We start from the raw sequence: 17,560 nt of genomic DNA, 5'->3' as shown, positions 1-17,560 counted from the left end.
ACAATTTCGGATTCTTTCTTTCTAATCCGGTTCGCATCGATTCCGATTTTTTTTTTTTGAGGGGTGGAGTTGGAACTGGTCACATGCTTATTTGATGCTTATTTGATGATATTGGTGCTTATTTTATTTGGTGATCTACAGTTTGGGCTTACTCACACCAACACAACAAGCGCCTGGAAGTACGGTGGCTGCCGTGGAAACCAAAACTCGAGCGTGTTAAATTTGGAACCTGTGATCGGATTCCAAACCAAATGATCCAAACGGGATGGAATTGTTTTTTTTTTTTTTTTTTTTTTTTTTTTTGGAACAGTTTTGTAATTTTTAAAACGATTCCCTGTTTGAACCGGTACTCGATGCCCAATCCTAGTAATAATGGAGTCACATAGTTAAAGTCTTTATATCTTAACAGAATGGGTGATCAGCCTTGACCCGCTCGCTCTAGTTTTCCCCTAGAGAGCTGAAGCGAATATGATTGGTCCCTACAGACCATGGGCTGTTTGATTTCTGTGCTGTATATAATGTCAATACATCCTGAATGTGCAAACAGAAGCCCACCACCATGCAGCTACCCAGTCACCCAGTTCTCTCACTCAGTCGTCACAGCTCACGGCCATGAGGCGGGCGGGGGGGGTATTCTTTTGAAATGGTGTGCAATTATTGTAAGAAGAGCATAGTGTTTGTGCAGACTGATGTATGTGAGTGAGGTTTTGTAAAAGTAATACGTCTAATTTCAATAAAATTGGTCAGTATTCAATATTTTGATCACTGTGTTCAGGGTTTTGCTGCCATGGTGAGGACTAGACAGGCCACGTCAGACTCAACAGTGAATCAGATCAGGATGAAAATTAGACAATTTTGGGGACCGTCAGAGACCTCACAGAGATAGTGGTCACACTGAAAAGATATTAAAACCCCAAAACATGGCGATTCATGTTTTAACTGCAGAGGAAAGTGGATCTGGCATGTGCATGTCCCTGGTTTCAAATAAGATAAGATAGACTTTATTAATCCCACACTGGGGAAATTCCTGTGCTACAGCAGCTCAAAAGAAAAACATTTACACACGTCAGAATAACACAAATACACATTAAGTAGACATAGGAGGAAAAAATATACATGAAGTATAAGAAATAGAAAAATAGAATTAGTTATAATAGTAATAAAACAAACATTTACACAATAAACACCCTTATATAAACAGACAGTATATAAACAGATATACAGATGAATAGAAACGAAATATTGCACAGTTGGAGGTAACAGAGTGATAAATAAATATGCAGAGTGCAGAATATTGTATGCCATTCAGTATAATAACAGAGCAAGGGGAATATAAGTAGATATTGTGGGAATGCAATCCACAATATATAGAAAATGTTCAGAAGTAGTAAATCTGCATCATTAAAAAATTAATTAAAACAAAAAAAGCCATGTGATCTGAACCATAGGCTGAACTGAATCTGAACACAATGAGAAACGGACAGCTTCCAGATTGTAAATGATTGATTTTATACAATTGAACTAATTGTTAACGGGTATATTTATATAGAGTTAACAGTTAATATTTACTATTTTGGGCTTTGGTTGGTTTCACCACTGAAATTGTATTGTCTTGAGAGTTGTGTACCAGTAGGGGGCGACATGTCTCTCCTCACTAAGGACACGTCACTACACTACAGCGGCAATGTAGGAAACCAAATTTGAATGACAGCCAGCGAACCAATCAGTTTTGTGTGGGATTACTGTTGACTGACGTTTAACCAATAAACGCGCAGCATGGCGTGGGTGGGGCGGGACTCGGTCACGGTGAAGGTTGTGTGTGAATAGTGTGAGTAACAGGAACGGAGCGGGTGAGTCTTACTGAACATTAAATCTCATTTAGGAGCACCGATTTTTTTTTATTTTAGGCTATTGTCCTGCAGCCATATGTGCAGTTATCGCTGATATTTTTAAAAATAAGTCAGGGAAAAGGGGCAGGGCTAGGCTGTGAATTATACAGCAGCTATCAGGTTAGCCTCGCTAGCTAGCTAGCTGCTCACACACTTTTAACTGGATGAAAGCAGCATCAACATTAGCCGGCCTGATGTTGAGCAGCTTTAAGATGCTGTCTATGCTAAAACAATGCTTGCTTTCATTTTAAATGTGCGCATAATGCGTGTTAGTAGTTAACTCAGTGAGCAAATATTAGCTGGTGTTCATTTCCTTGCTCTGTGTTGAAAAGGTTGGTTAACTGCCAGTTAACAGTCCGCATAAGGCTAGCTAGGTCCTAAAGTTAGCATTATTTAGAGCTCTGTTGAGCTTGTTGACTTGTGTTTTCGCTTTGCAAAAACTTCCAAATACAATAAGAAGAAGACGGGCACAAATCCCTGCAGAAGTTTTCCAGAGTGGGTGCTTCCTGGTTCCTGACGCCACATCTTAGTGCGTGGCCTTATCTGGTTGGACTGGATATGGAAGTTGACTCTTTACAGATGAAAGACTTTGATTTTATGAATATCTGGCTTGCTTAAAACCTGACACTGAAAGGATTATTTAGCAGGATTTTTTTCTTTTTAAAAATGAAACTTATATTTGGCAACATTGGGCTTTTCTACACAGTCCTCCTATTTGTACCTGTTAGGTGTAACAGTGCTTGTCTTCCTCCCATTAGGTAGTACGGTGAGCTGTCCTAACCTCGCCAAAATGTCCAAAATGGGCTTCCTCCGTTTGTCCTATGAGAAACAGGACACGCTGCTGAAGCTGCTCATCCTGTCTATGGCTGCCATTCTCTGTGAGTCCTCTACTTTCACCCATACACCAGAGCAGCATGGTCTCGCTGATACTAAAAAAACCAAACAAACGGGACACATTGATCCATGTGCTTTTCTTTCTCTGCAGCATTCTCCACCAGACTCTTTTCCGTCTTGAGGTTTGAAAGTGTCATCCACGAGTTTGATCCGTAAGCGCTACTTCTGTCGCGGCGTTTATTTCCGAGGATTGTTAATAGATGTTCCACCTCCAAAGTAATGCCTCACCTTCACCTTCCTCTTCCCTTCAGGTACTTTAACTACCGTACCACCCGCTTCCTGGCAGAAGAAGGATTTTATAAGTTTCACAACTGGTTTGATGACAGGGCATGGTACCCTCTGGGGAGGATCATCGGTGGCACCATTTATCCAGGTAGGAATCGGAAAAGAAATGATTAGAGAGCACAGTACAAGTAGATTAATGTGGGCATATCAACTTTATTTAGGGTTGTTTGATGTGAAAAGGAGAGCAGGGCCTTGGCAGTGCCCAGGAGGTGAACTGGCACCTCTCCAGCTACCAGTCTACCACCATACTTTGGTCCTTGAATGGGGACTTGAACCAGTAACCCTCCAGTTCCCAACCCAAGGCCCTGCTGACTGAGCTACTGCCACCCCCCACTTCTCTCTCTCTCTCTCTCTCTCCAGGACTGATGATCACCTCTGCTGTCCTGTACCACACCCTACATTTCTTCCACATCACCATTGACATCCGTAATGTCTGTGTCTTCCTGGCTCCCCTGTTCTCCTCCTTCACCGCCATAGTCACCTACCACTTCACCAAGGAGTTGAAGGTAGAAAACGCATCATAAGATACAAGAAAAACTGTTATTTACTCTTAATACTGTCATAAACTCTTCAGAAAATGCAAACTTTTTTTTTTTTTTTCCTTTTTAAGGTGACTTCTGTGATTTAGCTTTGCACTTGGAGTAAATGTAATGGACTCAAAAGAGTGGTCAAAATCAAAGCAGCAGAGATATCATGAGTAGTTTTTACTAGTATGGGTTCAACTCTGGATCCTACAATGGATCCTACAATTTCCATAATGCAACTCAAAAGTGACTTTCGTTTGGCCCTTCTTGCCCACCATCTTTTGAGCGACACACCAACTGTTGATAACGGCGGCTTACTGTAAAATATTTGGCGTCTTAAGCCCAAAATAAGATAAATATGACATCATCAGGGTTATTTTCTCAGACATAAGAATGTTACGAGCTACAGAGGACATTGTACAACAGATTGCAGGTTGACTAGTACTCCTTGTGACAGGTAAACGGAGCTTGTCGAGTGGAGTACCCCTTTTACAATCCTATCAGTCATATTAATACACTTTTATTTACATAGCACTTGTCTTAACATGGCTACAAAGTATGGTAACCCTTTACTTGAAGGTATCTTCATAAGAGTGACATGAACCCTAACTTGTCATAACAAAAACAGAATGACCCTTAATGACAGAAGCGTTAAGTCATAAACGTTTATGACTTGTTTATAATGTTTATGAAACATTCATGACAGTGTCATGTCACTCTTATGTAGATACCTTCAAGTAAAGTGTAACTGAACGTGCTTTACAGAAGAATAAAAAACAGCAGATAAAAACAAATTTGGTTCAATAAGCTTTAATTGATATAATGATGTACCCCTTATTAGGGCTGCACAATATATCGTTTTTTTATCGACCTTGCAATATCAACTGTTACAATATATACAGTATCTCACAAAAGTGAGTACACCCCTCACATTTTAGTAAATATTTCATTATATCTTTTAATGGGACAACACTGAAGAAATTACACTTTGCTACAATGTAAAGTATTAAGTGTACAGCTTGTGCATGGTTCTATTTCAGTTGGCCTAAGCTGGTTTGATTTGCATTGAGAGATGATTTTATGGAAAGTACCCCATGCCAATCTCTAGGTATGGTGAAGGGTATGTGATGATGTGGGGGGGCTATTTTAATTCCAAAGGCCAAGGGAACTTTATCAGGATCATAGTATCCTGGATCCATGAAATAACTGGCCTTTAAAAATAAACATCTGCCTGCCTCTATGGGAATTTAACATAGGGGTGTACTCACTTTTGTTGCCAGCGGTTTAGACATTAATGGCTGTGTGTTGAGTTATTTTGAGGGGACAGCACATTGACACTGTTATACAAGCTGTACACTTAATACTTTACATTGTAGCAAAGTGTAATTTCTTCAGTGTTGTCCCATTAAAAGATATAATGAAATATTTACTAAAATGTGAGGGGTGTACTCACTTTTGTGAGATACTGTACATATCGTGAAAGTTTGGGACATATCACGAAAGACACTTGGAGAATACTGAAAGCAGCAGAAATGCATAGCTGAGTACACTTTAATATCTGTTTATTTATCACAAGTAATATTGTTCTTGCTATATTCAACAATGATATTGCATATTTTCCTCATATTGTGCAGCCCTACACCCTCTTGGCACTAAAAAGCCTTTTGTCTGTGTAGGATGCAGGCGCTGGGCTCCTGGCTGCTGCCATGATTGCAGTGGTGCCTGGTTATATCTCTCGCTCTGTTGCTGGCTCCTATGATAACGAAGGTAAACGCCTGCCGTGCACTACGCTGCTATTTGAATAAATCCTCCCGGAAAGATTGTAAATGGCATCCCTCTGTGCTATCCTACGTCAGGTATTGCCATCTTCTGCATGCTGTTGACCTATTACATGTGGATCAAGGCTGTGAAAACGGGCTCGGTGTACTGGTCGTCCATGTGCGCGCTGGCCTACTTCTACATGGTGAGGAGACCTAAAACTGCATATTGTTTTTATTGCGTGAATTCCGAGTTGATGGAGGTCCTGATAAGGTGCTTGTGTGTGTCTAGGTTTCCTCATGGGGTGGCTACGTGTTCCTGATCAACCTCATCCCCCTCCACGTGCTGGTTCTGATGCTCACGGGCCGATTCTCTCACCGAATCTACGTGGCTTACTGCACAGTCTACTGCCTGGGCACCATCCTCTCCATGCAGATCTCTTTTGTTGGTTTCCAGGTAAGGTCAAAAGGTTACTATCTTATTACGCATGTTCAGGGTTCATAAGTTTTTTTTAAAAACCTGGAAAAGTTATGGAATTTAAAAAATCCAAATTCCAGGCCTGGAATGGTTTTGGAAACATAAAAAGACCCAGAAAGTTTTGGAAAAGTCATGGAATTCTTTTTTTAACACAGCATAATAATATGTGATTAATAAATGTATTTCACTTCGTCCTAACCTCACCGTTCTATTCGGGGTACGATATTACGAATCCACACATGAACCACATAAATTGTCATTCATTTCATTGTTAAACCTCTGAGGGTGAACTTAACACAGACTTTTATTCTTATTGTATAATGTCGACTGACATTTTCAGGAATACATAGGCATGGAAATTTGCCAAAAAGTCATGGAATAGTATTGGTTAAAATGCGTATGAACCCTGCATCTTACTATGGTCTAGGGCTGCACAATAAATCGCAAGAAAGGATTTTAGGCTATAAAAAGAATCAATATAACATTTGATTGTAGTACTCAGTACCTACTGTACGTGCTTTGTGTTGTTTTAATCTTGTGAAAGGACAATACAAATGTTTGAGCTTTTGTGAATGAAATGTAAGACTTTCTAAAGAAATGTAAGACTTTTAAGGCCTTATTTTTCGAATAATATATGTAAGACATTTTCAAGACCCCGCAGGTACCCCGAATGGGGCTGTGCAATTCATTCAAAATAATCGGGGGAAAAACGATTATTTCGCACGTTAAATTTGGCAAGTAAACTCTTATTTTGTTTTTTGAAGTTCAATCAATGCAACATCTTTCCAAAAGTCAATGAGTAATTGTGTTAAATCATTGTAGTTTCAATATTGACCAACATAATTGATTCTGAATTGTTTTATTTCTCCCCCCCAAAATAATCGAGCAGCCCTACAATACAAAAGTCAGTGTTTGACTCTGTTCTGTGCCTCTCCTCTCTCACGTTCCAGCCGGTGCAGTCATCGGAGCACATGGCAGCCTTCGGTGTGTTTGGCTTGTGCCAAATTCACGCCTTTGTGGACTACCTGCGCAGCAAACTCAGCGCCCAGCAATTTGAGGTGCTGTTCAAGAGCGTCATCTCCCTGGTGGGCTTCATGCTGCTGTCAGTGGGCACTGTTCTCATGCTGACTGGTAAGAAGGGTTGACAAGGTGCACCAGTAGATCCACTGGCAAAGGTAGTGGAGGGGGGAAATGTTTGCTTCACTCCTTCCCCACCTTCTCCTTTGCTCTTGTGAAAAACTGATTTGAAGTTCTTTTGCTTTAGAGTAGGGATGTCCCGCCAGACTGCCTGGACGCCGGCACTTTCAAACCAAGATGGCGCGCAGTAGGGGTGCACGATATTGACAATGTGATATTGCGATATTGATTATGAATATTGCGATATCGATATTCATTTCGAGCTTTTTAAACGTATGTAAAATTACAAAAGTTATGGGAAAACAAAATAGATTCATAACAAATGAAACACGTTTTCTTACAACACAAGGTTTATTTCAACTGACGGTCATATTGGACTGGTCCAACATGAATAAATAAATAAGGACCATGTCTACAGAACAGGACATGTTCTACTGGTTGGACAGTATGAAATATATAAATAAGGATCATGTCTACAGAACAGGACATGTTCTACTGGTTGGACAGTATGAAATATATAAATAAGGACCATGTCTACAGAACAGGACATGTTCTACTGGTTGGACAGTATGAAATATATAAATAAGGACCATGTCTACAGAACAGGACATGTTCTACTGGTTGGACAGTATGAAATATATAAAGGGAACAGGACACAACTTTTCTTTTGCTTCTCTGATTGCTGACACTTTCGATATACAGTATTGCAATATTGAGTCGATATATCTTGCACCCCTAGCGCGCGGCCACTCACCAGTGTCTGTCCACAGAGTGTCTCGTAGCTTGTCAGCCCTTGCCAACGAGAAGAAAAAAAAAAAGTCTCTTTCTTAGTCATCTGTTTTTTTCAGAAGTGGATTACTCCAATTCACCGCACTTCATCCTTGATTCCACCAGGAAATCACGCCCACAGGTTGCCGACAGCAGAGTTGAGAAGAGAATCAAAGATTGACTATTAAGCGCGAGAGGCATCACTAACTTTAGTTTCCGTTGTCCAGCGGGGAACTTATTCTTTGGTTGGGGGTTTGCTGGGATCCTAAAGACAACTGTTGTTGGTGTTGAGAGAAAAGACTCACTTGCTGCACTAAGTTAAATGTATTAAGCTTAAGACTTCTTTTAGTTAGTTTGTTTACTTTAGTTATTTTTGTAAACAAAAAAAAAAAACCGGTGTGCAACTCTGTTACCTTAACAACTACAAGTATCTGATCGGGACTCGCAGATATTCAATATTTAAAAAATCGGATCAAGGGCCAAAAAAGCTGGTTGGGACATCCCTACTTTAGACCGTGACTGACCCAAAGTATATTTCCCCCTAGGGAAGATCTCTCCATGGACCGGTCGTTTCTACTCCCTGCTGGATCCCTCCTATGCCAAGAACAACATCCCCATCATCGCCTCCGTCTCTGAGCACCAGCCCACAACCTGGTCCTCGTACTACTTTGACCTGCAGCTGCTGGTCTTCATGTTCCCAGGCGAGTGCACACTCAGAAACACAACTAGCAACAAGGGGGTTTGTAATGTAGGATCACTCCATCTTTCATGCAAATGAGGCACATAGCTTGGTGTATTCTTTGTTGGGTTTTGACTAGTCTCGCAATGCCAGACCTATCTGCACAGCTCCGTGGAGTAATGTCTTGCTACGCCACACATACATTCTGGGATAGGTGAAAAAAAAAAAAAAAAAAAACGCTCTGGGATGTTTGTATTTCTTTAAACCAATCACAATCGTCTTGGGCGCTGCTAAGCTCCGGATGCAGCGACGGTGGCTCTGCTGAATAGTCTCTGGAAGGAACTTGTTCTGGTGGAACATTTGCACCCCAAAAAACGCCACATATAATTTTAAATGAAGCTAACTGTTGATACAATACAGTAACGTGAGCTATTTAAATTAGCTGGATACTGTACATGGTTAAACTTCATTGTCTCTTACCAGTGTATCTCCGTGTGTACTTGGTCCACAGCAATCCCACCAATCGGTCCCAAAACCTCCCAGTTTGAGAGGAAATTACCTAAACATTTTTTGTAAATCTTTACAATCATTCCCTGAAAGAACCAAGCAGGCCTGTCTTGTTGCACCATCCAAATGTTCTTAAAAACTTGCCATTTTCAGCGTGTAGCTCGCTAGCTGGAAGGTTGTTGTTGTTTCCCGAAGCGAACAGAGTTTGAGAACGGCGACGCACATCCCGGCAATTATCCTGGAAATGAACTGTCGTCGATCTAGACTATGTTGTGACTGACCGTTACCTTCCCTTTCCTTACAGTTGGTCTTTACTACTGTTTCAACAACCTGTCTGACGCCAGGATCTTCATCATCATGTATGGAGTCACCAGCATGTACTTCTCGGCTGTCATGGTACGTCCTGTATAGAGCCCCGTGTTCGTCTCCAAGGACTCTCCAGAGAGCCGTTGATCAGTTTGCTTTTGGGATGTGTGACATTTCAACAGTGTCACCAGAAGATGGCACACTCGCATCATTAAACGCAACGCAGGGAAATGGGGGGAAAAAACATGTATTTAGGAAAGTGATTCCTTGATGTACTGTATATTTTGAACTTTATACCTCACCTACTTGCCTGTCTGTTGCCTCCTCAGGTGCGTCTGATGTTGGTTCTGGCTCCCGTCATGTGCATCCTGTCAGGCATCGGTGTGTCCCAGGTGCTAACCACTTACATGAAGAATTTGGATGTCAGCAGGCCAGACAAGAAGAGCAAGAAGCAGCAGGATGCCACCTACCCCATCAAAAATGAGGTAGGAGGCCTGAGGGACTGACGAACAATCGACATACTTTAAAAGAAAGAAAATCAAATAAGACACAATCATATACTGTGTATATATAATAAATATTAGTCACAGAAGCTATTTTGCAGAACAAGTACTTTTATTCTAATACTTTAAGCACTTTTAGTTTTTGTGTATTTTTAGAATTATAAATAGAGGACTTTTACTTGTAATGGAGTGGTTTTGCATTGTGGTAATAGTACTTTTTATAAAAGTTGAAAATCTCTCCTGAACAGATGTGTACTCTGACTGATATAGTGCAATTCCATTCTAAAGAGAGGCATAGCATATTATATATATTTCAGTCTGGGTCACTTTCAGCCCCAACAAAACGTAGCAACACGTTTTATTTTAACTGAAACGGGGGTGCGTTGAACACCCTGTTGTGTGCGCAATTGCTCTGCCTTTTTTTTTTTATTTTTTTTTTTATCACCACTGGTTTACAGACACGTCTCTGCTGATTGGGTATCACCTGGGACACAGCCAATAAACAAGAGGCACGCCCACCAAACGAGAGAACACATTAGGGGGTGTGAATCTTCAGTTACGATAATCCTGTCAACGATTCAAATTGATTCGATATCATCGCGACGCGTCACCTCCTCAATATCATGATATATTACTACACATGGCTTTCATTAACACATTCCGGCAGTCAGATATATATATGAACTCCTCTTTTTTATTGTATCTGCTCTTAATAAAGACACTTCCTGAGTCAGAACACAGCAGACAACAGGCAAAAACAAAAAAGAAAGCAGCGACCGGAAAATCAACGAGTAACATCAGTAGGCAATAATCGATTATGGTTAGGGTGGGGTACCGTTTGGATTTTTATGATTCCGATGTACTTTTAAAACGATTCCGATTCCTAAACCGATTCTTGAAAAACTGAAAAATGCCATCAAAGAAAGGCTCTTTTATAGAGGTTTTTTATTTTTTTAATTGAAAATTATTTGAATTTACCAATATATTAACATTTACGGTAGCTAGCTAACGGTAGACTACAGAGAGTGTGATATTTTTACGTCTGTTTTCGGAGCGACGGAGGGAAAATATTTTAGTCGACACATTAAGCGGAACCAAAATTTGCGTTCTAATCTGGTCCGATTCCTACCGGTTGCGTAGGAACCGGTTCCATAGTGGAACCGGGTTTCGGTACCCAACCCTAATTATGGTCTGTCACTGCATCAATGCAGAATCGTCCAGGTCCGCATCGCCATGCGTCGATTGCAGTGATTAATTTCAACGCACCTAGAAAACCCATCTCGAAGCCCGTTCCGCACCATTCCGCACCGTTCCACACCGTTCCACACCATTCCACACCGTTCCGAGGAAACATGTCATTCAACCAGGGGACCGTAGCAACATAGTGCACGCCGTTCTGAGAGTGAACGTGCCCCTGATGACTTCCTGTGTTGCACGTTCATACCAGGTTGCCAGCGGGATGATTCTGGTCATGGCCTTCTTCCTCATCACATACACCTTCCACTCGACCTGGGTGACCAGCGAAGCCTACTCCTCTCCCTCCATCGTCCTGTCGGCGCGCGGCGGTGACGGCAGCCGGATCATCTTCGACGACTTCAGAGAGGCCTACTACTGGCTCCGCCACAACACTCCTGAGGTCAGTCCGAGCCGAAGAGATAACGAATGAGTCAGCAAGGAGTTCTTAACTGGGGGGGGTTGGGCTCAACTATTTGGAGAGAGAAAAATCTAATTGCAATTGTTCTTCCAGATATTGCGATTACAATTTGAATTTGCGATTTTTTTATTTTATTTTTTTTTTTTTTTTTTTTTTAGCTAAAGTTCAATATTCCCTGTGTCACAGGTACAACATGTCACGGAGCATTATAACATGAGACGCCATCAAAACTGCTGCTATATTCTTATGCAAGGATGAGAACATAGATAGAAGTGTTTTTCTTTTAATGTGCGTGGAACATTGAAGTCAAACACAGAACATTTATCAGAAAAGCTAAAGGTATTAACTATTCCAATAAAAACTAGTACTGTCAGTTAAATGCGTTATTTACGGCGTTAACGCGAGATTAACGGCGTTAACGCGAGATTAACGTTCTTTTTGGCTTAGCAAACTTTGTAGTTTTTTTCACATGCTGTTGCAACAACTAGTAACGTTAGAAAAACTACACCACCACACCGGATCGAGCTAGACCGGAAACAAAACAGGCGCGCCACACACACTTGTTTGGGCTTGCGAGCCGGCCAAAGAGTAGTAGGCTAACGGTCAGGAGTAAACCGATCAGGAGTTATGCACCATCATAGCCATTAGATTAAAGGGTCTCCCCTCCATGGTTTTGAGTTATTGTTTTGTTTCCAGGATGCCAAAGTCATGTCATGGTGGGATTATGGCTATCAGATAACCGCCATGGCAAACCGAACCATTCTAGTGGACAACAACACGTGGAACAACACACACATCTCCAGAGTTGGACAGGTGAGCTGGGTAACCTTCGGGGGGAATCATGTGTATGAAGTAGGCCTGTAACCAGTATTTAAAAAGTGTCTAATTGCAAATTCTTTTACATAATTGCTTTTTTTTTTGTTTAACCGTAATGAATTGCTAACATTAGCTAAAGTCCTAAAGGGTATGACTGTTGATGGTAATTGTTGATTTTGTTTAGATGTTGTTTTTTTTATTTTTTTATTATTATAACATGAGACGCCATCAAAACTGCTGCTATATTCTTATGCAAGGATGAGAACATAGATAGAAGTGTTTTTCTTTTAATGTGCGTGGAACATTGAAGTCAAACACAGAACATTTATCAGAAAAGCTAAAGGTATTAACTATTCCAATAAAAACTAGTACTGTCAGTTAAATGCGTTATTTACGGCGTTAACGCGAGATTAACGGCGTTAACGCGAGATTAACGTTCTTTTTGGCTTAGCAAACTTTGTAGTTTTTTTCACATGCTGTTGCAACAACTAGTAACGTTAGAAAAACTACACCACCACACCGGATCTAGCTAGACCGGAAACAAAACAGGCGCGCCACACACACTTGTTTGGGCTTGCGAGCCGGCCAAAGAGTAGTAGGCTAACGGTCAGGAGTAAACCGATCAGGAGTTATGCACCATCATAGCCATTAGATTAAAGGGTCTCCCCTCCATGGTTTTGAGTTATTGTTTTGTTTCCAGGATGCCAAAGTCATGTCATGGTGGGATTATGGCTATCAGATAACCGCCATGGCAAACCGAACCATTCTAGTGGACAACAACACGTGGAACAACACACACATCTCCAGAGTTGGACAGGTGAGCTGGGTAACCTTCGGGGGAATCATGTGTATGAAGTAGGCCTGTAACCAGTATTTAAAAAAAAAAAAAAATAAAAAAGTGTCTAATCGCAAATTCTTTTACATAATTGCTTTTTTTTTTGTTTTAACCGTAATGAATTGCTAACATTAGCTAAAGTCCTAAAGGGTATGACTGTTGATGGTAATTGTTGATTTTGTTTAGATGTTGTTTTTTTTATTTTTTTTATTGATGAGCATAAATGTTCTACTTTATGTTAATTTAAGAAAATATACAGTGTTTTATGATAATAAAGAGGCGTGGTATACTACATAGGCTGTGTAATTACATTATCTGGGTCACATAAGATATAACCAAAAGATGTATACTGGGATCCATTTATTTCTGAGACAATTTAATTGTACAGCAAAAAGTGGACTGGTTTTAGCTCTAGTATGAAGTGCTGCTGTGTTGACTGGGCTGCTGTCTGTTCTGTAGGCCATGGCGTCCACAGAAGAGAGGGCCTATGAGATCATGAGGGAGCTGGATGTCAGTTACGTCCTGGTCATCTTTGGAGGACTGACGGGCTATTCCTCAGATGGTACGTCCCACTTTTCAGTAGATCAGAGTCCGTAACAGCTGTGTTATTAAATCTGTCTACCTCATTCCCTCTGTTCTCATTTTGACCACGTAATCTTGTAGAGAGGAATCCTCAGGTGTATTTTGGGAATTGAATTGAACTGGGAAGTTTTCAGTGCAACAGGAATTGGATTTTTTTCCTCTTGATTAACTGAGTGGCTGTAAGTACTGTAAAGGGGCATTACTTGAAGACTTTACTTCATTGAAATATGTTCTTCAACTTATTAAATGTCATTAAAAATGTATCCGTAATCATTTGTAATACAAGTCTAAAACTAAGGATTTGTAATAGTGCTGAGAAGCACTTACAGCGCTGTGGCTTTTAAGGCCGCAATCAGACAGCCTGTGTCGGCCGTCTGCCGGTCCGGCAAAGACTCAGGTCTTTCCATTCATGTTGAATGGGGGTAGTGTGTTTAGGCTGCAGCGGGGGTTGCCGCAGGGGTGGGGTACTCAAAAAAACACAGCGGGCCTGCAGCGAATAGTTGAGACATGTAACAGAGATCAGACTTATCAGTGTTGTGAGCTGTGGTTTGAGGCGGTGTGAGAGTCCCGTACAGGAAACGGGAAACATCACTGCCTCTATCGCTGCCACAAGAACATTTTAAAACACTATGGAGGGCAAAACACGAAACACAAGCACTGAACTGAATGAGTTTGTGTTATAGCTGAAAATCAGCCTATACTCATACCTGGAACACCTCTCTTCTACACTCAGTTATGAGGAAGGCACCAGTCAAACAGGTAATGTCACCAGGAGGCAGCAGGTCTATACTTCCACCATCCTGACTCCACAGTTTAGGACACCTCCCTCTTTCTTTTTTACATTTTTTAATTTTTAATCTACAGTGTAATAAACAGGATGGTGGTCGAACATGCATTTTGGAATCTGGAGTTGCATTTCACTGATTTTTTTTTCTGTACACGAAAATATTTGACTCGCACATTCATTGCATAAAGTAATGGCATTGCTCGCTCCCTAAACGGCTGTTACTTTGTCATTGAACAAATGTGTCACTGAATGTGGCAGAAAAGTGCAGCTAAAAAAAAAATGAGCCATAATATTTCAGAAGGCATTTTTAGCACCACTTTGTCTAATTTATCCCTTTGTCTGCCTCAGACATCAACAAGTTTCTGTGGATGGTCCGTATCGGGGGAAGCACGGACACGGGCAAACACATCAAGGAGCACGACTACTACACTCCCACCGGAGAGTTCCGAGTGGACCGCGAGGGCTCGCCTGTCCTGCTCAACTGCCTCATGTACAAGATGTGCTACTACCGCTTCGGCCAGGTCTACACAGAGGCCAGTGAGTAACTCGACAGCATCGTATGACCCGCTTTTACCTTGCTTTAAGAGGCCTATTGGGAATGTAAGCATTTTTGAAAGGACTGTTTAGTTTAGCAGCTCCTTCCTTTTATATGCTACTCTATACTTTAACCACAGTTAGACATAGGGCTGGGCAATATAATGATTTCATATCGATATCGCGATATGAGGCTAAATATCGTCTTAGATTTTGGATATCAAAATATCGTTGTATGGCAAGTGGTGTCTTTTCCTGCTTTTAAGGCCGCATTACAGTAAAGTGATGCAATTTGTTCTAGCTGTTCTTATTATTTCTATTATTTGCCTTTTAACCACTTAGTCGTTATATCCACATTATTGATGGTTATTTATCTAAAATCTCATTGTGAAAATATTTTGTTAAAGCACCAATTGTCAGCCTTACAATATCGACATTGACGTATTTGGTCAAGAATATGGTGATATCAGATTTCCTCCCTATAGCCCAGCCCTAGATACACAGAACGCCCTGTGGAAACTCCTATGCCAAAACTTGAAGATGAGCTGGCGTATCTGCTTCTGAACCGGCTGCGCTGTCGGCAGACGAGACAAGAGCAGGCACGTCGGTGTTTCTGGTCCTCCTCATTAATATGAAACCGCTGTAATTCTGATGATCCCCCTGATCTTCTCTGCAGAGCGCCCGCCTGGTTATGACCGAGTGAGGAACGCTGAGATCGGGAACAAAGACTTTGAGCTGGATGTGTTGGAGGAGGCCTACACAACAGAGCACTGGCTGGTTAGGATATACAAGGTAAAACCACTCCCTTTTTCTCCTTACCCTGTCCTTTGACATAATATCATATTATCATATCGGTAATAATAATAACCGATATGATGATAATAATGACTGTTGGGAACCAAACGGGTTTACTGGCCACGGTCAGATCAGATGTTCTGAAGCCATCCCTCTGGGGAAATGTGAGAAATCAGGACACATGACACGTTAAGGGAAACTGATACAGAAGGGTGAATTACGTTTCTTTACAACCTAAACTTGGAGTTAAAGCTGTAACCATTAGTCAATTAGTAATTAGTCAGTTGACCAAAAACTAATAAAAAAAAACTGTTCTGATACTATTCCTTTTTTTTTTTTTTCAAGCAGTAACACCAAATGTATTTATTTTGTATGGTTCCATGTGAGAATTTGCAACTTATGAATAATAATGAATAATCTATCGATGCAGAGATCTTCAACAGGGGGTCCGGGGCATCTAGTGGGTCCTCAGATTTTGAAAGTTTGAAAAAACAACTAAAATGTCTTATCATGAATCCAACATATTAGCAAATATAAATCAGCCTACTTGTGAAAAACACACACACACACACCCACTGATGCTAGGCTTGATGGCCTATAGGTAAGATAATCACAAATATAGCCACCCACAGATACAGTTCATCCTGAAGATGTATGTTTAATAATAAAACCATGGTTTATAAAATCATGCCAACAAGTATTTGAATAGCTTACTATTCTATGCACTATAAAGGTATGAGTGAAGGCTTTAGGCCACCCTACATGTTATTGTAGGCTAGGCCTGCACGATTCGGGGGGAAAATATGAATCACAATTGTTTTAGCTTTAGAATTGATATCACGATGAACTCCTTGAACATGTCTTTACATAATTAAAACATGTCAATGTCAAATGCTTTCAATAAATAATTGAAGGAGAAAAGAAGTCATTTAAAAGTTATCAAGATCGCGATTTTTATAACGATTTAACGTGCAGGCCTATTGTAGGCCCAGTTTAATACACATCATTTTATACAACATATGTAGTAGGGGGTCCCTGCTCCGTCTCTCTCTCTGTTGAGGGGTCCTTGGCTTAAAAAATGTTGACGACCCCTGTATTAATGGACAAAATGAAATGGAAATGTTGCAGCTCTACCTGGAATACATTTCAAATCAGACTGGTGATAGATTAGATTAGTCTGTCTGAGGCCGGCTTCATCTTGTTTTAATGAAGTTTGACTTGTAGACCTTTCTGACCAAGTCTTGTTTTTTGATATTTTAGGTCAAAGATCTGGACAACCGGGGTCTTTCAAGGACATAAAACCTTCAGACGGCGGTGAAAACAGCCTTTTAGCACACAGCACTGAACACCTTCCCCTGTGGTCGGCAGATGAGAGCGAGAGAGGAGTACTTTTTTATACTTTTGTTTGGGGGTAGGAAGAAAATTGCATCAAAGAGATTTTGTTTTTGTGAATGAATTTCTTTTTTTCTTTTTTTTATTTTGTTATAATGAAATGTCTCATCTGGGATCAGAGGGAGCTGGTGTCAAAACGTCCAGTCCGTCAGGAAGCGTACTGTAATTCGCCATGAAGCGGTCAAAAGAAAGCTGCGGTCATGTATGCGCGCTCTGGGTTTTTACAATGTGGTCAATTAAAGTGGGATTAAACGTGATGAAATAGTGGTTTGTCTTTTTTTCCCCCCCTCTCACACAATTGCGCAGAATAGATTGAGACAATGAATATGGGAACTAAGGAAGGTAAACTAGTCTGAGCAGTTTGGGAATCTGAAATGATAGGATCTCATTATTTCCAGTCCTGAAGTATAGTCTGGCTACAGTGTTTATCCAGTCTGG

General features: G+C 40.8%; 1 protein-coding gene across 1 annotated transcript; it reads left to right on the top strand.

The window, feature by feature from the left end:
- Positions 1–1,743: 1,743 nt before the first annotated feature.
- On the top strand, positions 1,744–17,384 carry stt3a (STT3 oligosaccharyltransferase complex catalytic subunit A). Its single transcript, XM_078265240.1, has 18 exons — positions 1,744–1,850; positions 2,648–2,767; positions 2,875–2,935; positions 3,035–3,156; positions 3,429–3,574; positions 5,269–5,359; positions 5,449–5,555; positions 5,642–5,806; positions 6,778–6,958; positions 8,278–8,433; positions 9,223–9,314; positions 9,554–9,709; positions 11,175–11,363; positions 12,078–12,194; positions 13,492–13,594; positions 14,750–14,938; positions 15,612–15,727; positions 16,991–17,384. Exons 2-18 carry the CDS (start codon positions 2,680–2,682, stop codon positions 17,027–17,029), a joined length of 2,118 nt encoding a protein of 705 aa, XP_078121366.1. The 5' UTR covers positions 1,744–1,850; positions 2,648–2,679; the 3' UTR covers positions 17,030–17,384.
- Positions 17,385–17,560: the final 176 nt, after the last annotated feature.

The sequence above is a fragment of the Sander vitreus genome, chromosome 13 (assembly GCF_031162955.1).
Source record: "Sander vitreus isolate 19-12246 chromosome 13, sanVit1, whole genome shotgun sequence".
Taxonomy (NCBI): Eukaryota; Metazoa; Chordata; class Actinopteri; order Perciformes; family Percidae; genus Sander; species Sander vitreus.
This window is presented reverse-complemented; position numbering and strand designations above follow the sequence as displayed.

Coding starts and splice junctions, on each gene's coding strand:
- stt3a (XM_078265240.1), top strand. CDS start 2,680: ATGTCCAAAATGGGCTTCCTCCGTTTGTCCTATGAGAAACAGGACACG. Junction 5,807..6,777: donor TCTCTTTTGTTGGTTTCCAG/GTAAGGTCAAAA, acceptor CTCACGTTCCAG/CCGGTGCAGTCATCGGAGCA. Junction 12,195..13,491: donor ACATCTCCAGAGTTGGACAG/GTGAGCTGGGTA, acceptor TCTGTTCTGTAG/GCCATGGCGTCCACAGAAGA.